The sequence below is a fragment of the Ornithorhynchus anatinus genome, chromosome 3 (assembly GCF_004115215.2).
Source record: "Ornithorhynchus anatinus isolate Pmale09 chromosome 3, mOrnAna1.pri.v4, whole genome shotgun sequence".
Taxonomy (NCBI): Eukaryota; Metazoa; Chordata; class Mammalia; order Monotremata; family Ornithorhynchidae; genus Ornithorhynchus; species Ornithorhynchus anatinus.
The window spans coordinates 91708924-91725487 of NC_041730.1; the positions used below are offsets into that span (position 1 = coordinate 91708924).

The following is a 16564-nucleotide window of genomic DNA, read 5'->3' on the forward strand; positions in this document are numbered from 1 at the left end:
GAGAATAAAGAGGAAGCAAGCCTGTATTGGCTTCTACAGAATTCTTGGGAAGCAGGATGCTATTTTTACTCTATTATCCTTCAGAGTGTAGAATATAATGAAGTTGGTGAATCCATTTCTTGTGGAGCTAGCAGTCCAGAGGAGGTGGCATCCATTCAAAGAAACTATGGATATGTACAGAAGTACTGTGGGACAAATATTAAATGCTCAAAGGAGAAAGATCCAAGTACATAGGCATCCCAGAAGAGAAAGAGGGTAGGGGAAAAGAGGGCTTAATGAGAGGAAGAGGAGTTGGAAAAAGTTGTGGTTTGCTATATATGAAGTGGGTGTGAGTTCTAGGCCAGGGAGAGGACCTGAGCAAGGATTCAGCAGTGAGGTAGATGAGATTGAGGAACAGTGAGTAGAGTAAAAGTGTCTAGTACAGTGCTCTGGTCTGCTAAACACTCACACTAATGAATGAAGACAAGAATGACTTGCAAATCGCAATGTACCAATTTTCTGCTGAAGAGTCTTCCCGAAAGAAACTAGAACCACAGTCAAACTGACTGTCTTAAACAATAGCCATATCCTCCCTCAGCCTTGAGGAACTTCCAAACTCCTCTGTGTCCCTCTTTATTCCCCTTCAGGCGGCATAAAGCTTCCCAATTGACAATGGCCTGTACTACCACCCTTTGGGGCATCTGATGTACCAGTGAGAACAGGTTGAAAGATGACACAATCAATTACTCCAATCTGTTGTGTACTATGGCAAAATTTCATCTATTCTGGTAGGTAGTCAGTGTCTGAGCTCCCAACAAGCAAGAATGAAAGAACTCAACCCCCTTTTTCTTTTTTTTTCATTCATTTTGAAAGCAGGGAGAGAGGAGAGAAACTGAACCTGAACTTTCGATTTTTGAAAGCACTTTGTGGAGAGGAGAGTGAAGCCTCCTATCTAAAAGGGCAGGAGTTGGTATGGGAGGGAAAATCAATTTCCTCAACTCTCTAACTTCCATTTCTCCTCTTATAAAATTGGAAATGAGATTCACCTCTACACACCATGATTTGAACTTCTAGCAAAAGGTGCAAGTGCAGTAAACTTTCAGAGGAGACTTGGGAGAGTTGACTGTAGTAATGTTGGTATTTAAGCACTTACTATGTGCCAGGCACTGTACTAAGCTCTGGGGTGAATACAAGCAAATTGGGTTGGACACAGTCTCTAGCCTATGTGGGGCTCACAGTTTTAATGCCCAATTTACAGATGAGGTAACTGAGGCACAGAGAAGTGAAGTGACTCACCCAAGGTCACACAGCAGACAAGTGGTGATGTCTTGTTTTTGTTTTGTTCTGTTTTGCTTTGCTGGCTCCCCCATTTAGACTGTGAGCCCATCACTGGGCAGGGATTGTCTCTATCTGTTGCCAAATTGTACATTTCAAGTGCTTAGTATAGTGCTCTGCACATATTAAGCGCTCAATAAATACTATTGAATGAACGAATGGTGGAGCCAGGATTAGAACCTATGACCTTCTGACTCCCAGACCCGTCTTCTAACTCCTACACTGTGCTGCTTTGGGAGAGGGATTACCTGGATGAACTCAGTGAGTTATAAACTCCCCTTGTAAAACTTTGGGTTACTAAGAGTAAATGTTTGAAAGCTTAAGAAGGCAGGTCCCTGAGCATGGGGTTAAGTATCATGGAGGGTAACAGTTCTCTGGTGCCCCTAGCAGGGACAAAATCATTCATTCTTATTTATTGAGTGTTTACTGTGTGCAGAGCACTGAACTAAGCACTTGGGAGAGAACAATATAACAGGCTGAGTGGACCATTGACCTGTCCCAAGATGGAACTCCTAACCTTAAGTTTTAAAACTTCCCTTCCCAATCTCTGAGGAGAAGTCCTAGGCATAGGACTGCCAAAATCAGCCACACTGAAAGGAGAGACTCTCAAGGCCTGGGCAGAGATGCTAGATCAAACCACAGATGATGTAGTAGTTTCCTCAATTTATAAAGATTCTAAAGAGCAGGTATTTGAGTGCTTACTGTGTGCAGAGCACTGTAATAACCCCTTGGGAGAGTACCATAGATTAAAGTTGGTAGACACAGTCCCTGCCCACGAGGAGTTTGCAACCTAGAAGGGGAGGCAGTCAAAAAAATAAACAGTGGCTAGGTACATTAGTACGGTGGGGCAAATATCAAATGCTTAAAAAATACATACAGATCTTGGTACCTAGGTTGTACCGAAGGGGAAAGGGGGTTGGGGAAAAGAGGGTTTAATTGGGGAAGAGATGTGATTTTAATACAGCTTTGAAGGTGAGGAAAGTTCTGGTCTGTGGTTTATGAAGGGAGAGGGAGTTGCAGGCCAGGACATGGCCAAGGGGTCAGCAGCGAGACAGACGATATTGAGTACAGTGAGTAGAAGATGGGCTTTAAAGAAGCACAATGTGCAGGATGGATTGTAGGAAATCAGCAAGGTAAAGTAGGAGAGGGCTAGCTGTGAATGCTTTTAAGCTAGTGGTAAAGAGTTTTTGTTACCAGCCAAGTCTGATAAGGCTTCTTCACCCGTGACCCCCTGGATGGGCTTTTTCCTCAAACTGCTCTACCTTCTTTAGGATCGGAAAAGACTGACGAGTTCCTCTTGGCAAGGTTCAAAGGTGATGGGGTGAGGTACAAAGCCAAGCTCATTGGTATTGACGATGTGCCAGAAGCAAGAGGAGACAAGATGAGTCAGGATTCAATGATGAAGCTTAAGGTAAAATCTTGGATTGCTGGGGCAACATGGTGGGTAGGGTGAGGAGGGCAAGGGAAGGGGTGGAAATTGGTCCCTTGATGAATATGCAACCCGGTGAGATGGGCCCACACTTTTAATTTTTGATTTATGGTACTTGCTACTTTCCAGGAACTGTACTAAGCACTGGAGTAGATACAAGACCCTCAGGTTGAACATAGTTCATGCCCCACACGGGGCTCCCAGCTTTAATCTCCATTTTATAAAAGAGTAACTGAGGCACAGAGTAGTTAAGCGACTCGCCTAAGGTGACACGGCAGACCTGTGGTGGAGTTGGAATTAGAACTCGGGCCCGCTGACTCCCAGGCCCAGGTTCATTCCATTAGGCCATACTGCTTCCCTAATTGAGATCCCAATGGGGCAAAAGTAGAAAACATTCTTGTTCCAATCACCTTAGACTCCTAGGCCCCACTCCTATGTGAAGTGATGAGCCGCTTCTCTGGCACTGCTGGGCTAGGCGATCTCTTAATCAGGACTGTCGGAGTTGGAGGTAGAGTGATCATGGAGTCTACCCCAGTCGTGATATTTGTTTAGCACTTACTATATGCTAGGCACTGCACTAACCCCGGCTGTAGATACAAAATGAGTTGGGTCCCACGTCAGGCTCACAGTTTGAATCCCCATTTTACAGATGAGGTTATAGAGGCACAGAGAAGCAGAGTGAATTGCCCAATGTCATACAGCAAAAAAATGGTGAAACTGGGATTAGAACCCAAGTCCTTCTGACCCCCAGGCTTGTGCTCAATCCACTAGGCGGTATTAATAATGATAACTTATGGGATTTAAATACTTACTATGTACCAGGCACTGTTCCAAGTGCTGGGGTAGATACAAAATAATCGGGTAGGGCATAGTCCCTGTCCCACACAGGGTTCACAGTTTTAATCCCCGTTTTACAGATGAGGGAACTAAGGCACAGAGAAGTGAAGTGAATTGCCCAGGGTCATACAGCAAACAAGTGGTGGAGCTGGGATTAGAACCCAGGTCCTTCTGACCCCCAGGCTCATGTTCTATCTGCTAGGCTATAATAATAATGATAATTATGGTATTTAAGTGCTCTAAGGAACAGTTCTATGTGCTGGGGTAAATACAAGGTAATTATGTTGTGCACAGTCCCTGTCCCACATAGGACTCTTAATTCCAGTTTACAGAGTTGGGAACTGAGGCACAGAGAAGTGAAGTGACTTGGCCAAGGTCACACAGCAGACAAGTGGAAGAGCTGGGATTAGAACCCAAGACCTTCTGACTTCCAGGCCAGTTCTCTGTCCATTAGGCTACGATTATCTGGCCTGCTGTGGTAACTCGACAAAGTCTCTTAACGTGTTTCTTCATCTATAAAACCTTGAGTTCCCCTCAGACTAGATGTCTTCCTGCCCAACAGCAACACATGGGGCTGGTCCACTTTTTCATGACCCCCTTCTGCTCTGTCCAAAGAAGGCTTAGCGAAGCCATTGCCATTTAGGTAAGCTGGAGGAGCCCAGAGGCTTGATGTCCCTTGGGCAGACTCCTGGGTTAACCTAAAAATGAGCACGTGGATGGAATCCTCCAGGAAATAAAAAGTGTGGCATAGTGGGTAGAGCACAGGCCTGGGAGTCAGAAGGGCCCGGCTCTGCCACTTGTCTGCTATGTGACCTTGAGGAAGTCATTTAACTCCTCTGTGCCTCAGTTACCTCATCTTTAAAAGGGGGACCTCATCTGTTAAGGAAGATTAAAATTGTGAGCCGACTGGATTATTGTGTCAGCCTTCTTTCTGATCTCCCTTCCTCCTGTCTCTCCCCACTCCAGTCTATTCTTCATTCTGCTGCCAGGATCATCTTCCTACAGAAAAGCTCTGGGCTTGTCACTCCCCTCCTCAAAAAACCTCCAGTGGTTGCCTATCAACCTCCACACAGAACACCAACTCCTCACTCTTGGCTTCAAAGCTCTCCGTCACCTTGCCCCTCCTACCTCACCTCCCTTCTGTCTTTCTACTGCCCAATCTGTACGCTCCGCTCCTCTGCTACTCACCTTCTTATGGTCCCCCATTCACGCCTATCCCGTTGTCGACCCCTGGCCCACATCCTACCACTGTCCTGGAATACCCTCCCTCCTCACCTCCACCAAACTTACTCTCTTCCCCTCTTCAAAGCCCTACTGAGAGCTCATCTCCTCCAAGAGACCTTCCCAGACTGAGCCCCCCTTTTCCCTCTGCTCCCCCTCCACCCTCTGCTCCTCCCCCTTCCCCTCCCCTCATCTGAGCCCCCTTTCCCTCTGCTCCCCCTCCCCTCAGCACTGTGCTCATTTGTATACATTACTACCCTATTTATTTTGTTAATGAGGTGTACATCCCCTTGATTCTATTTATCTTGATAATGTCGTCTTGTGTTTGTTTCGTTTGGTTTTGCTGTGCTGTCTGTCTCCTCCGATTAGACTGTGAACCCATCATTGGGCAGGGATTGTCTCTATCTGTTGCCAAATTGTACATTCCAAGCACTTAGCACAGTGCTCTGCACATAGTAAGCACTCAATAAATACGATTGAATGAATATGGACTGCATCCAACCTGATTACCTTACAGCTACCCCGGTACTTAAAACAATGCCTGGCACATACAGTTTAAATGTGGTTTTAAAAAATAATTCATTCATTCAATCGTACTTATTGAGCGCTTACTATGTGCAGAGCACTGAACTAAGCACTTGGAATGTACAAATCGGTAACAGATAGAGACAGTCCCCGCCCTTTGACGGGCTTACATCTGATGTCATGAGCTAACCGGACTGTTAAGACGCAAGCAAAATTCCTCGAAATGTCTCTCTTCAGTCAGCAGTTAATGCTCATCCTGAGCAGACACAGTTCAAAAACTTGTTTCCAAGAACTCTGGCAAAACCACTGTTCCTGAGCTTTTTGCAAGCACTAGCATGTGGTCAATTCTCATCCCAAGCTTAATGCTGACTCTGACTCATGTTTTTTTTTTTTCTTTTTTTCTTCTTACCAGGGAATGGCTGTAGCCGCTCGGTCTCAAGGGCAACACAAACAGAAGATCTGGGTGAACATTTCACTCTCTGGAATTAAGATCATTGATGAGAAAACCGGGGTAAGAATCAGAGTCTGAACTGAGCATTTGGACAACAGTTGGTAGGCTGTGGAGGGGAGTTTTAAATCCCGTCTCTGAACGGCTTCCTTTTCTGCTCAGCCATGAGAACTGGAACTTTGCAAACCGTGCAGGTATAACAATGGAGGGAAGGGAGTGGATAAGATGGGTTCCTTCCCTAATGTCCCTCAAATATAGAAGCCCAAACTCTTAAGTCTGACTCAAACCTGGATCCCCAGGTCATAGCCGGGAATAAGACGCTGCCCCAATGACACCAGCTTTAAAATTGACACTCAACTCTTAAGAAAACCCCACAAGGTCTTTAGAGGCCTTTGTTCTCTGCATAACATATCTGTGGAATAGAGGTGGCTTCGAGCCAGGAGACCGAAGCCCAGTTTGGTTCTCAATTCCTGCCTCCCGAAATTCATCCTTCTCCAATCATTTCCGCTCTCCCTCCGCACTTAACTTAGGCTGCAGTTTCAGAAAACCTCCACTCTGTGAAAATGGTTTTCTAACAGAGGAAGCATTGTTTTTCTAAACTTTCATCCCCCGGCTCACCCTTGTTAGGAAAATCTCTAAATGGAAGAGAGAATACAGCTTTAGCCCTTAACCTAGAATGCAAAAAAAATAAAAATCACTCAACCTCTCAGACATTGGTCTTAAGCTTCCGGAGGCTGGCTAACTTTGACTCCATCCTTTTTATCCAGGTGATCGAACACGAACATCCTGTGAACAAAATCTCTTTTATTGCCCGTGATGTGACGGATAATCGGGCTTTTGGCTACGTATGTGGGGGAGAAGGACAACATCAGTTCTTTGCCATAAAAACTGCCCAGCAGGTGAGCGTTTTCTCTCATCGAACACTCACTCCCTTTGCATAGGGTGTATGTGCGTGTATATGTATGTGTGACCCCAGGGGAGAGACAGATAATCTTCACAAGGCCAACGAAGATGATAATAAGGGCATTAAGCACTTACTCCGTGCCAGACACTGCACTAAGTGCTGGGGTAAATACAACTCAATCAGGTTGGACACATTCCCTATCCCACCTGGAGGGCACAGTCTTAATCTTCATTTTGCAGATGAGCTAACCAAGACACATTCATTCGATTGTGTTTGAGCGCTTACTGTGTGCAGAGCACTGTACTAAGTGCTTGGGAGAGTATAGTATAGCAATAAGCGACACATTCCCTACTCACAACAAACACAGAGAATTGAATTGATCCTCCTCCCCCAAAAGATGTCACAGCAAGCAAGTGGTGGAGAAGGGGTTAGAACCCAGGTCCTTCTGACTCCCAGGCCCGTGGTCTATCCACTAGACCGCACTGCTTCTCCCTAAGTCCACTGAGTTCTCATCTGAAGCGGCTTTCCACCCTACTTGTTGAGGGCATCACCTTCCAAGCAGGCTGGAGTGGGTGAGAAGAATAGTCAGGGAAAACGACGAATTCAGACACTGTTGTCTTCAGAGTGAAACACTGTGATCTCAGAAGGGCTGGTTGGCCTGCAGTTTGTTGCTATGGTAACCCCAAATGTGGCTATTTGGTCCATAGCCGAGAGGTTTAACCACCGACCGTAAAATGAACACCGTACAGCCTCTTGGCTGCCAAAGCAGAATCTCGTTACTTTTCAGCCAGAGCACAAGGTTGAGTCAGTGTGGCCTGAAGTTTTGTTTGACGGGCACGGCTAGAACAGTCTATGATGTCCTGAAAGTGAAAGCTGTTTCGAGGAACCAGGGTGTCTCGGCCTAAGAACTTAGGTGGTGACTGCGCCATTAGCAATCCAGAAAACTGGCTTCCAAGCCTGCTAACTACCCTGCATGACATTGTGGACCCCTTATACACTGCACTAATTTACTTAAAGAGTTTATGGCTGAAACTCAACCCATAGAAATGAAAGCACTTATCAATGCTTGAAACTGGGGGGTCTTTTGATTTTTTTTTTTTTATTAAGTACACACCAATCCTCTATTCACAAAGCCCAGTCAATCTTGATGGGAAGGCTGTGAATCTAACTCGAACTTTGCTTTCATGTAAATTTACATTCTATGTAGATATTGAGTAACTTACACCATTTAGCACATGCTATATCTAATCTGCAAAGTCTTTATAGGTTTATAAGAGCTTGGTGTGGTGAAATCTGTGTCTCTTGACTGCCTGCCTTAATCAGCCAGTATAGAACAGCTGTATATGTTTAACCTTCTACATACCTTTGTAATCTAAATGACACATCTTTAAACACTGAAATGTAATAAAATGTATCCCTCTCCTCCCATTCTAAATTTTTTATGATAATATGAGCAGCATCAATTTTGGTGTCCTTTCTCTTTGGAGGCTTTGGATAATAATAATGATTTTGCTTTATGTTAAGCACTTACTATGTGCCAGGCACAGTAGTAGATAAAAGGTAGTTGGATTGGACACAGTCCCTGTCCCACATAGAGCTCTCAATCTTAATCCCCATTTTACAGTCGAGGGAACTGAAGTGAGAAATTAAGTGACTTGCCCAAGGTTACACAACACACAAATGGCAGAGCAGGAATTAGAACCCATGACCTCTGACTCCCAAGCCCATGCTCTTTCCACTGAGCCAAGCTGCTGCTTAAAGTGAAGTGATTTGCCCAAGGTCATACAGCAGACAAGCGGCGGCGGTGGGATTAGAGCCCAGGTCCTCTGACTCCCAGGTCCGTGATCTTTCCACCAAGCCACACTGCTTCTCAAAATCTTGAGAAACAGACTTAAACTTTGGTTCTAGTCCATCAAGCATAGCTGCCTTTGACCTTACATATTCACTGGTCCAATTCATATGGCACTTGAGGATTCTAAAATTCCCCCCATATCAGGATTTAGGCTGTAGGAGAGATCAGATTGGGGAGAGAGGTGGTTCTACAGTATTATAATAAAACGTTCCATTTGTGCATAGTGCTTCTAACCTCTCCAAGCTTTGCTGGAAAGCATAGAATTAGTGTCTGAAATGCCAAGGAGACATGTCAGATTACTTCAAGAGAGCATCAACTGAATGCTTTCCTTCAGAAAGGTTTCCTAGGTAATTAGTCTACTGGGCGTAAGGATGCAGGGGATACAACTAGTGGATCCAAAATGGCAATTCAGTGCTTTAAAATTGGTTGTGTATCATCTGTTAGGGCTGCTAAAGATGAAAAAGTGACAATTCCCTCTGGAGAGACCGCTGAATTTAGAGCTCAGCAGGGGTATTTTGTCCCTCAAACCATGGTAAGTGGGAGGGGACATAGGTAGCATGAGAAGCAGTGTGTTCTAGTGGAAAGAGCACTGGCCTGTGAGTCAGAGGACCTGGGTTCTAATTCTGCCTCTGCCACTTGTCTGCTATAACCTTGAGCATGTTACTTAAACTTCTCTGCTGTGATTACCTCATTTGTAAAATGGGTATTCTTACCGAGTCCTATGTGGGACAAGGACTGTGTCCAACTTCATTATCTTTCATATACTCCAGTGCTGAGAATAGTGCCTGGAACATAGTAAGTTGTTAAGTTACCATTAAAAAAAATAATCTAGGCATCATCATTAATGGTATTGATCCCTTACTATGTGCAGAACTCTTTATTAAGCGCTTGGGAGAGCACTACGTAAGAAAGTTAGGCAAATTCCCTGTCCGTAACAAGCTTACAGTCTAAAAGGGGAGACAGACTGGCATAAAGAGTAGCTCCCTCTCTCCACCTCGGAAAAAACACCTGGGCCAAAGAATACTCAAAGCAAGCACATTAGGGGAATAAGTAGGATTCATGTAGGAACAATCATAAAGACCTATGAGTTGGGGATGGAAGACGGGAAAACCAGTTTGGATTTCATCCAGTTTAACTGAAGTCAAGGGAGAGACCAGATCTATGATCAGAAATAAAACATTCATTTATTTTTTAGGCTGAACCCTTAGTAGTTGACCTCAAGGACCTCTTTCAAGTAATCTATAATGTCAAGAAAAAGGAAGACGAAGACAAGAAAAAGGCAAGTGAATAACGGATGAGTTTTCTTCAATGTTGAAAAGTCAGCAATGGTTTATCTAATTTGTGGACCGCTTCACCCTCTTGAAATTGAGTCCATGGTGCTATGAAAAATCTGGGCATCCAAGGGACTCTTGGGAAGAACGTGGCTCTGAGGGGTATAAAACTTAGAGGAGCTGCGGTGGAGGAAGAGGATTGGGGGAGGTATAAAGCTCTTAGCAGGCAATCTTAGTTCCCACCTTTCTTTCTCTCACTTGAATGAAGGTCCCTGGTTGAACTCTCTGTCTTGTTTTTTTTTTTTTTTTTACTGTAGTAGTTACGGGCTCACTATGTGTCAAGCACTGTTCTATACCCTGGGATAGATATAAATTAATCAGATATGTCTCATCTGGTAATTACAGCTGAAGACTTTTTAAGTACCTCTATTGTTAACATTTTCCTCTCTTTTTTCTTCCTCCCCTTCCTAGACTGAAGAAGCCAACAAGACTGTTGAGGTAAAACTGTGGTGTCTCTGTGTGTCTCTCTGCCTGGTCTTTCTAGTAACCAGTAAATGTCACGTGTCACCCAAACTACTATGTACTTTAACACTCAGTGTAGCTCTGTGTGGATGTGTATTGCAGGGGGTGGGCGAGAGAGAGATATCTTTTTTTTTTTCTGGAACTTTTGGTTTAATTTTAAAGAACGGAATGCTTTCAAATGTACCACTGTAAAACGGTCTTCCATTGGCTTCCCCTTTTCTAGAATGGGAGTGAGGCCCTGTTGACTCTTGAGGGCCAAGCTGGAAAAATGAAACTGGTATGCCTCCATTACTTCTCTACTAGTACTTGGGAAATCTCTTTCTCCCCCACCTCACAAATATACACTAGCCCTAACGCCTCTCCTCAGGAATCTTGCATTTCTCCTAAAGGTCAAAAGTTCAAAACTAAACTACTTTTATTTTTTCCAAATCCTCTCCGCACATCTGACTTTCCCATCCTTCACAACACCCCTATCCTCCAGATCCCTGAGCATTATCCTTGATTCTTCCCTCTCAATTCCCACCTGCAGTCTATTACTCTATCAACTAGTGGTATTTATTTAGCTCTTACTGTGAACAGAACACTGTACTAAGCGCTTGGAAGCGCTTAGTACAGTGCTCTGCACACAGTAAGCGCTCAATAAATATGATTGAATACAATATAACAGAGTTGGTAGCAGCTGGCTTAATGGAAAGAGCATAGGCTTGGGGGTCCGGTCATGGGTTCTAATCCCGGACCCGCCACTTGTCTGCTGTGTGACCTTGGGCCCTTAATTTCTCTGTGCCTCACTTCCCTCATCTGTAAAATGGGGATGAAGACTGTGAACCCCACACTGGGCAACCTGATTACCTTGTATCTATCCCAGCACTTAGAACAGTGCTCGGCACATAGTAAGCACTTAACAAATACCATCATTATTATCCCCTGCCCACAAGAGCTTACAGTCTAGAGAGGGAGACAGGCACTAATGTAAATAAATTACAGATGCTTATATAAGTTCTAAGGGGTGAATACCAAGTCAATCACCAAATCCTGTCACTTCTTCCTCCACAAAACTTCCAGCATTCCCATCTTGCTCTTCATCCAAATGGCCAACCATGCTGGCTTAGGCACTTATCATATCCCACTTTGCCTACTGCCTAAGCCTCTTCACCGATCTTCCTGCCTCCAATCTCTCCAGTCGATACTTTAAGCCAAAGCCTAGATCACATTTTTTTTTAATGGTATATGTAAAGCACTGTTGTAAATGCTGGGTTAGATGCAAAATAATTAGATTGGACACAGTCACTGTACTGCACAGGGCTTACAGTCAGAGTGAGGTTTAATCCCCGTTTTACAGATGAGGTAAGTGAGGCGCAAGGAAGTTCTTAATGCACTGCTTTGCACACAGAAAGCGCTCAGTAAATACGATCGAATGAAAGAAGTGAAGTAACTTGCCCGAGGTCATACAACAGGCAAGTGGCAGAGATGGAATTAGAACCCAGGTCTTCTGGCCCCCGGGCCCATGCTCCTTCCACTAGGCCATGCCGCTTCTCTCCACCATAGTTTGGCACCTCTCACCACTTTTGAAAAATCTCTAATGGCTAACTCCTTCCTCTCCGTCAAGCTTAAACACCTGCCCGTTGGCTTTAAGGTACTTAATCAGTTTGGGCATGTACTCTACCCCTTTACTAAATCCACTCTTCCCCCACACACTTGTCATTTCTCCCAAGCTAACCTATTCGGTGTCTTTTTCATCTCTCCTGCCTCTGACTTCGGGCTCCCTCTCCATTCAGATCAGTCAGACCGCAGCTCTCTCCATCTTTAGCATCATTCTGAAATACCTCTTCCAGCAGGCCTTACTTGGTTGATTTCCAACTGCCACTTGAGGAGTTGTATAACACGTAAGGATCACAGTCTCCCATAACACGTATAGCGTCGTACATACCTTTTTACTTTAAGCAGATATTCAAGTACCTCCATTTTCTTCTACCTTCTGAATACACTTTATCTTGGTGTGTCTCCCCACTGCTAGATTGCAAGCTTTGGGGAGCAGGGAATCATATCTCCTCAACCTATTTTACATTCCCAAGGGGTTGGTACAATGCTCTACATGCAGAAGATTCTCTCCAAACCCAACTAGAAGCAGCGTGGTTAATAGTGGATTGAGCATGGGCCTGGGAGTCAGAAGAACCCGGGTTCTAATCCTAACTCTGCCACACCTGCCGTGTGACCGTGGGCAAGTCACTTAACTTCTCTGAGCCTCAATTACATCATCTGTAAAATGGGGCTTGAGTGTGAACCCTTTGTGGGTCAGGGACTGTGTCCAACCCGATTTACCTAGTATCTACCCCAGTGCTTAGTGCAGTCCCTGGCATATAGTAAGCACTAAACGAGTACCACGATCATTATTATGATTATTATTGATAGAGCACTCTGTGTACTATTTTCACATACTCCACACTCTGAACAGTTTTCCTTTTTCCCATTCATCTGCCTAGTTTTGTCCATTTCCTCACTCAGCAGTACATTAAGACAAGGTCTGTCTTCTCTTGTTATACTCCCCCAAGATCCTTGAACTGTCATCTGTGCACACAGTAGGAGTTCAGATTGAAAGATCCTCTGCAGCCGTAGATATTTCTCCCAAATGTTTGTTTATTTTTAATGATGCTCAGCTCACTATTGATAGTACCAAAAAATTTTATCCTGATACTTATGGTAACTTGATTTTGCCGTGATTGAACCTAATTGAAAATATTCTTTTAAGGGGGTCGACCAGATGGATCTGTTTGGGGACATGTCTACACCTCCTGATTTGAATAGTCCAACGGTAAGTTAAAGTTTTGCAAGGTAAAGGTGTGGCCTAGTGAAAAGAGCATGGGCCTGGGAATCAGAGGTCCTGGGTTTTAATTCCAGCTCTGCCACATGCCTACTGTGTGACCTTGGGCAAGTCATTTAACATCTCAGCTCCTCAGTTGCCTCATCTGTAAAATGGGGATTAAGACCGTGAGCCCCCAGTGGAACAGGGCCTGTGTCCAACCCAGTTATCTTGCATCTATCCCAGTGCTTAGAACAGTGCTTGGCACATAGTAAGGGCTTAATAAGTGCCATAATTGTTATCATTAACTTGCTGAAATTGACTAGAGGAGTAGGCTTATGCTGTTGTAATTTTTGTTTATGCCTACTGGTCTGAGCTCGTTGTGGACAGGAATGTGTCTGTTATAACGTACTCTCCTAAGTGCTTAGTAGAGTGCTTTGCGCACAGTAAGCACTCAATAAATACACTTGAATGAATGGTGTGAAAATTTGGCTAAGAACCCCAGTGGTATATTGGCATAAGGGAGTCTCCAATCCAGCATTGTTTTAGCCAATTGTCCAGTAGTTTGGGACTGTCCGCTCGTATTCATTGAGCACTTACTGTGTGCAGAGCGTTAGGGAGAGTAATAATAATAATAATAATGTTGGTATTTGTTAAGCGCTTACTATGTGCAGAGCACTGTTCTAAGCGCTGGGGGAGACACAGGGGAATCAGGTTGTCCCACGTGGGGCTCACAGTCTTAATCCCCATTTTACAGATGAGGGAACTGAGGCACAGAGAAGTGAAGTGACTCGCCCACAGTCACACAGCTGGAGAGTACAGTACAACAGAGTTGATAGACATGTTCCCTGCCCACAACAAGTTCTAAGCTATGCTGATATTGCTCTTGGGGTAAGGGAGAAGGGAAGAAAAATGGCAGGAAAAGATCATTTTAAAGAATGTGGCTTAATTGTATCAAGAGGTGCCGGGGATCAAGCCACTTAGGTAACTAATATTTACATATGTAGTGTCTTTGAAACTGTGTTGATGATTTTGGGAGTAAAAAGGTATACTTGTCAATCATGAGCTTATTTGAAAGTGTAACCTACTAGTATAGTACTGTGCTAGTGTCAGATCTGTAACCTTTAAATAGAATCTATATTTTTTTACTCACAACTGAATCACTAATTCCAGTTTGAAATGACACCCTAGTAATTATGATACTCTTGCATTCCTTAGCACTTTCCACTTAACTCAGGTGGGAACCTAAACTGTTAATTCACCAAGTCATACCTTTTGCACCCATAATGACCAAAACATAATAATAATAATGAACTTATATTCCCCAAGGCAAAGTTATAGGACATCAGTGAAATTTACCCCTGTAGTAAGTACTTGGGAAAAGTATATTAAAGTTGGTAGACATGACCTCTGCCCACATGGAGCTTACAATTCAGAGGGGAGACTGATAATAAAATGAAGTACAGCTTGGGTAACAGAATAAGGATATGGATTAAGTTCTCTAGTGGTGGGGGACATGGCCACCTATGCTAATACTTGTCTCCATGAAATGTGACTATCATGACTACTGCCGATTCTGCTATTGACCCAAATGCGTGTTAGTTACCTTTTTAGACAACCGATAGTGAGCCTATGGAGGGGGGGAAACAGTAATAATAATAATGTAAAAGTGTAATAATGACAGGGAGAGAGTATGGGAAGAGTTCTCGACTTTTAGTTTGCCCTTAAAGTTGGAAACTGAGACCCCATAAAGACCACTCCATAGTCCTGTTGTAAGATGTAATGATTTTGCCTCCTTGATGTCCCTGAGAAGGCATCTTGCCCTTCATGCCTCTTCTTCTAATGCAAGTTCCAAAACCATATGCGGTATTATACCGGCCATGAATTGGTAGGTTTTTGGACTGGCATAAGGAGAAGAATTAACAAGGCCACCCGTGAAATCAGTGGGGGAAATGTTGAAAGACTTTCTGCAGTGTCTGAGAAAATTCTCTTAGATGGGAAGGGGCCTTGGAGATATGTTCCAAAGTATGAATCCTTTCCCACCTGCTCAAGTGAAATGTTGCAAGAAGCTGCCCTTTTTCCTTAAGGGGGCAATGGTAGCCTCCATTACTGCTCGAAGACCTAAACCTTTAAGCACTTTGCTTCCTCAGGTCCTTTCTGTTGTACTTGTACCTTAGAGGCAAAAACTGCCCAACTTTAAGCTTTCCTAGCTAGAACTCATTACAAAACCTGAAAAATGGGTAGCAGCAGGGCCTAGGGGAAAGAGAATTTGCCTGGAAGTCAGTGGACCCGGGGATCTAATCCCGACTCTGCCACTTGTCTGTTGGGTGACCTTCGACAAATCACTTAACTTCTCTGTGCCTGTTTCCTCATCTATAAAATGAGGATTGAATCCTCCTCCCACCAATTTAGACTGTGAACTCCTGTGGGATAGGAATTGTATAAGACCTGAGTATCAGCGTGGGTAGGAGAAGCAGCGTGGCTCAGTGGAAAGAGTCTGGGCTTCGGAGTCAGAGGTCATGGGTTCGACTCCCGGCTCTGCCACTTGTCAGCTGGGTGACTGTGGGCAAGTCACTTCACTTCTCTGGGCCTCAGTGACCTCATCTGTAAAATGGGGTTGAAGACTGTGAGCCTCACGTGGGGACAACCTGATTCCCCTGTATCTACCCCAGCGCTTAGAACAGTGCTCTGCACATAGTAAGCGCTTAACAAATACCAACATTATTATTATTAGTGATTGGCACATAGTGCTTAACAAATACCATTATCATTGGTGGTAGGAATAGTATTTATTAATCACTTACGGTGTGCAGAGGACTGTACTGATTGCAGGGAGAATCCGAGAGACCCTGTCCAGATTAACTCAAATTGGGGTTGGTGGGCTTGGTTGTCCACCTTTATCCCCATCCTCAAGAGGCCAGAGATGGATTACAGCCCACCCTCACCCCCATATTGTATAAGTCCTGTAACGGAGACTTCTGATATCACCATGTCTTTTGAAAAGTGACTTGAAAAGCTCATACAAGTTGTTGGGTTTTTTTTAATATCCAGCCTTCGGTTGAGGCTCCTTATGCATGTCTTCCCTCAAAACTAGAAGCAACAAATAACTCTTAGATGAGATGCAACTTGATCTAGTAAAATGGGAATCTGGGAGCCAGGGCACCTGGTTCCTAGAACCAGTTCTGCCATGGTCTGCTCTTACTGGGTGAACTTTGGAAAGCCACTTGACCTCCATTGGGTATGTTTCCTCAGCTGCTCACCCTGCTTCTCAGGGTTGTTGAGGATAAGATAAGAAGCCAAGTTAAAACACTCTACAAATCAAAGATATCAAACTGCTTACAGACATTAATATTTAGCACTTAATAATTATCATTGTACTTAATGCTTACTATGTGTTAAGCGCTGTTCTAAATGCTCGGTTGGGTACGAGATGATCATGTTAGA

General features: G+C 44.1%; 1 protein-coding gene across 5 annotated transcripts in view; it reads left to right on the top strand.

Moving 5' to 3' along the window:
- Positions 1 to 16564, top strand: part of DAB2 (DAB adaptor protein 2) — a 77772-nt gene that overhangs the window by 42174 nt on the left and 19034 nt on the right. For 2 of the 5 annotated variants that reach the window (XM_029060191.2, XM_029060193.2), the window contains exons 3-9: positions 2586 to 2725; positions 5739 to 5837; positions 6542 to 6673; positions 9726 to 9809; positions 10273 to 10299; positions 10547 to 10600; positions 13070 to 13132. In XM_029060191.2, coding sequence (XP_028916024.1) covers positions 2586 to 2725; positions 5739 to 5837; positions 6542 to 6673; positions 9726 to 9809; positions 10273 to 10299; positions 10547 to 10600; positions 13070 to 13132 — 599 coding nt within the window. Of the gene's footprint in view, positions 1 to 665; positions 768 to 2585; positions 2726 to 5738; positions 5838 to 6541; positions 6674 to 9725; positions 9810 to 10272; positions 10300 to 10546; positions 10601 to 13069; positions 13133 to 16564 lie in introns of those variants that run through there. The other 3 variants (XM_029060192.2, XM_029060194.2, XM_039911531.1) reach the window with 2 other exon arrangements.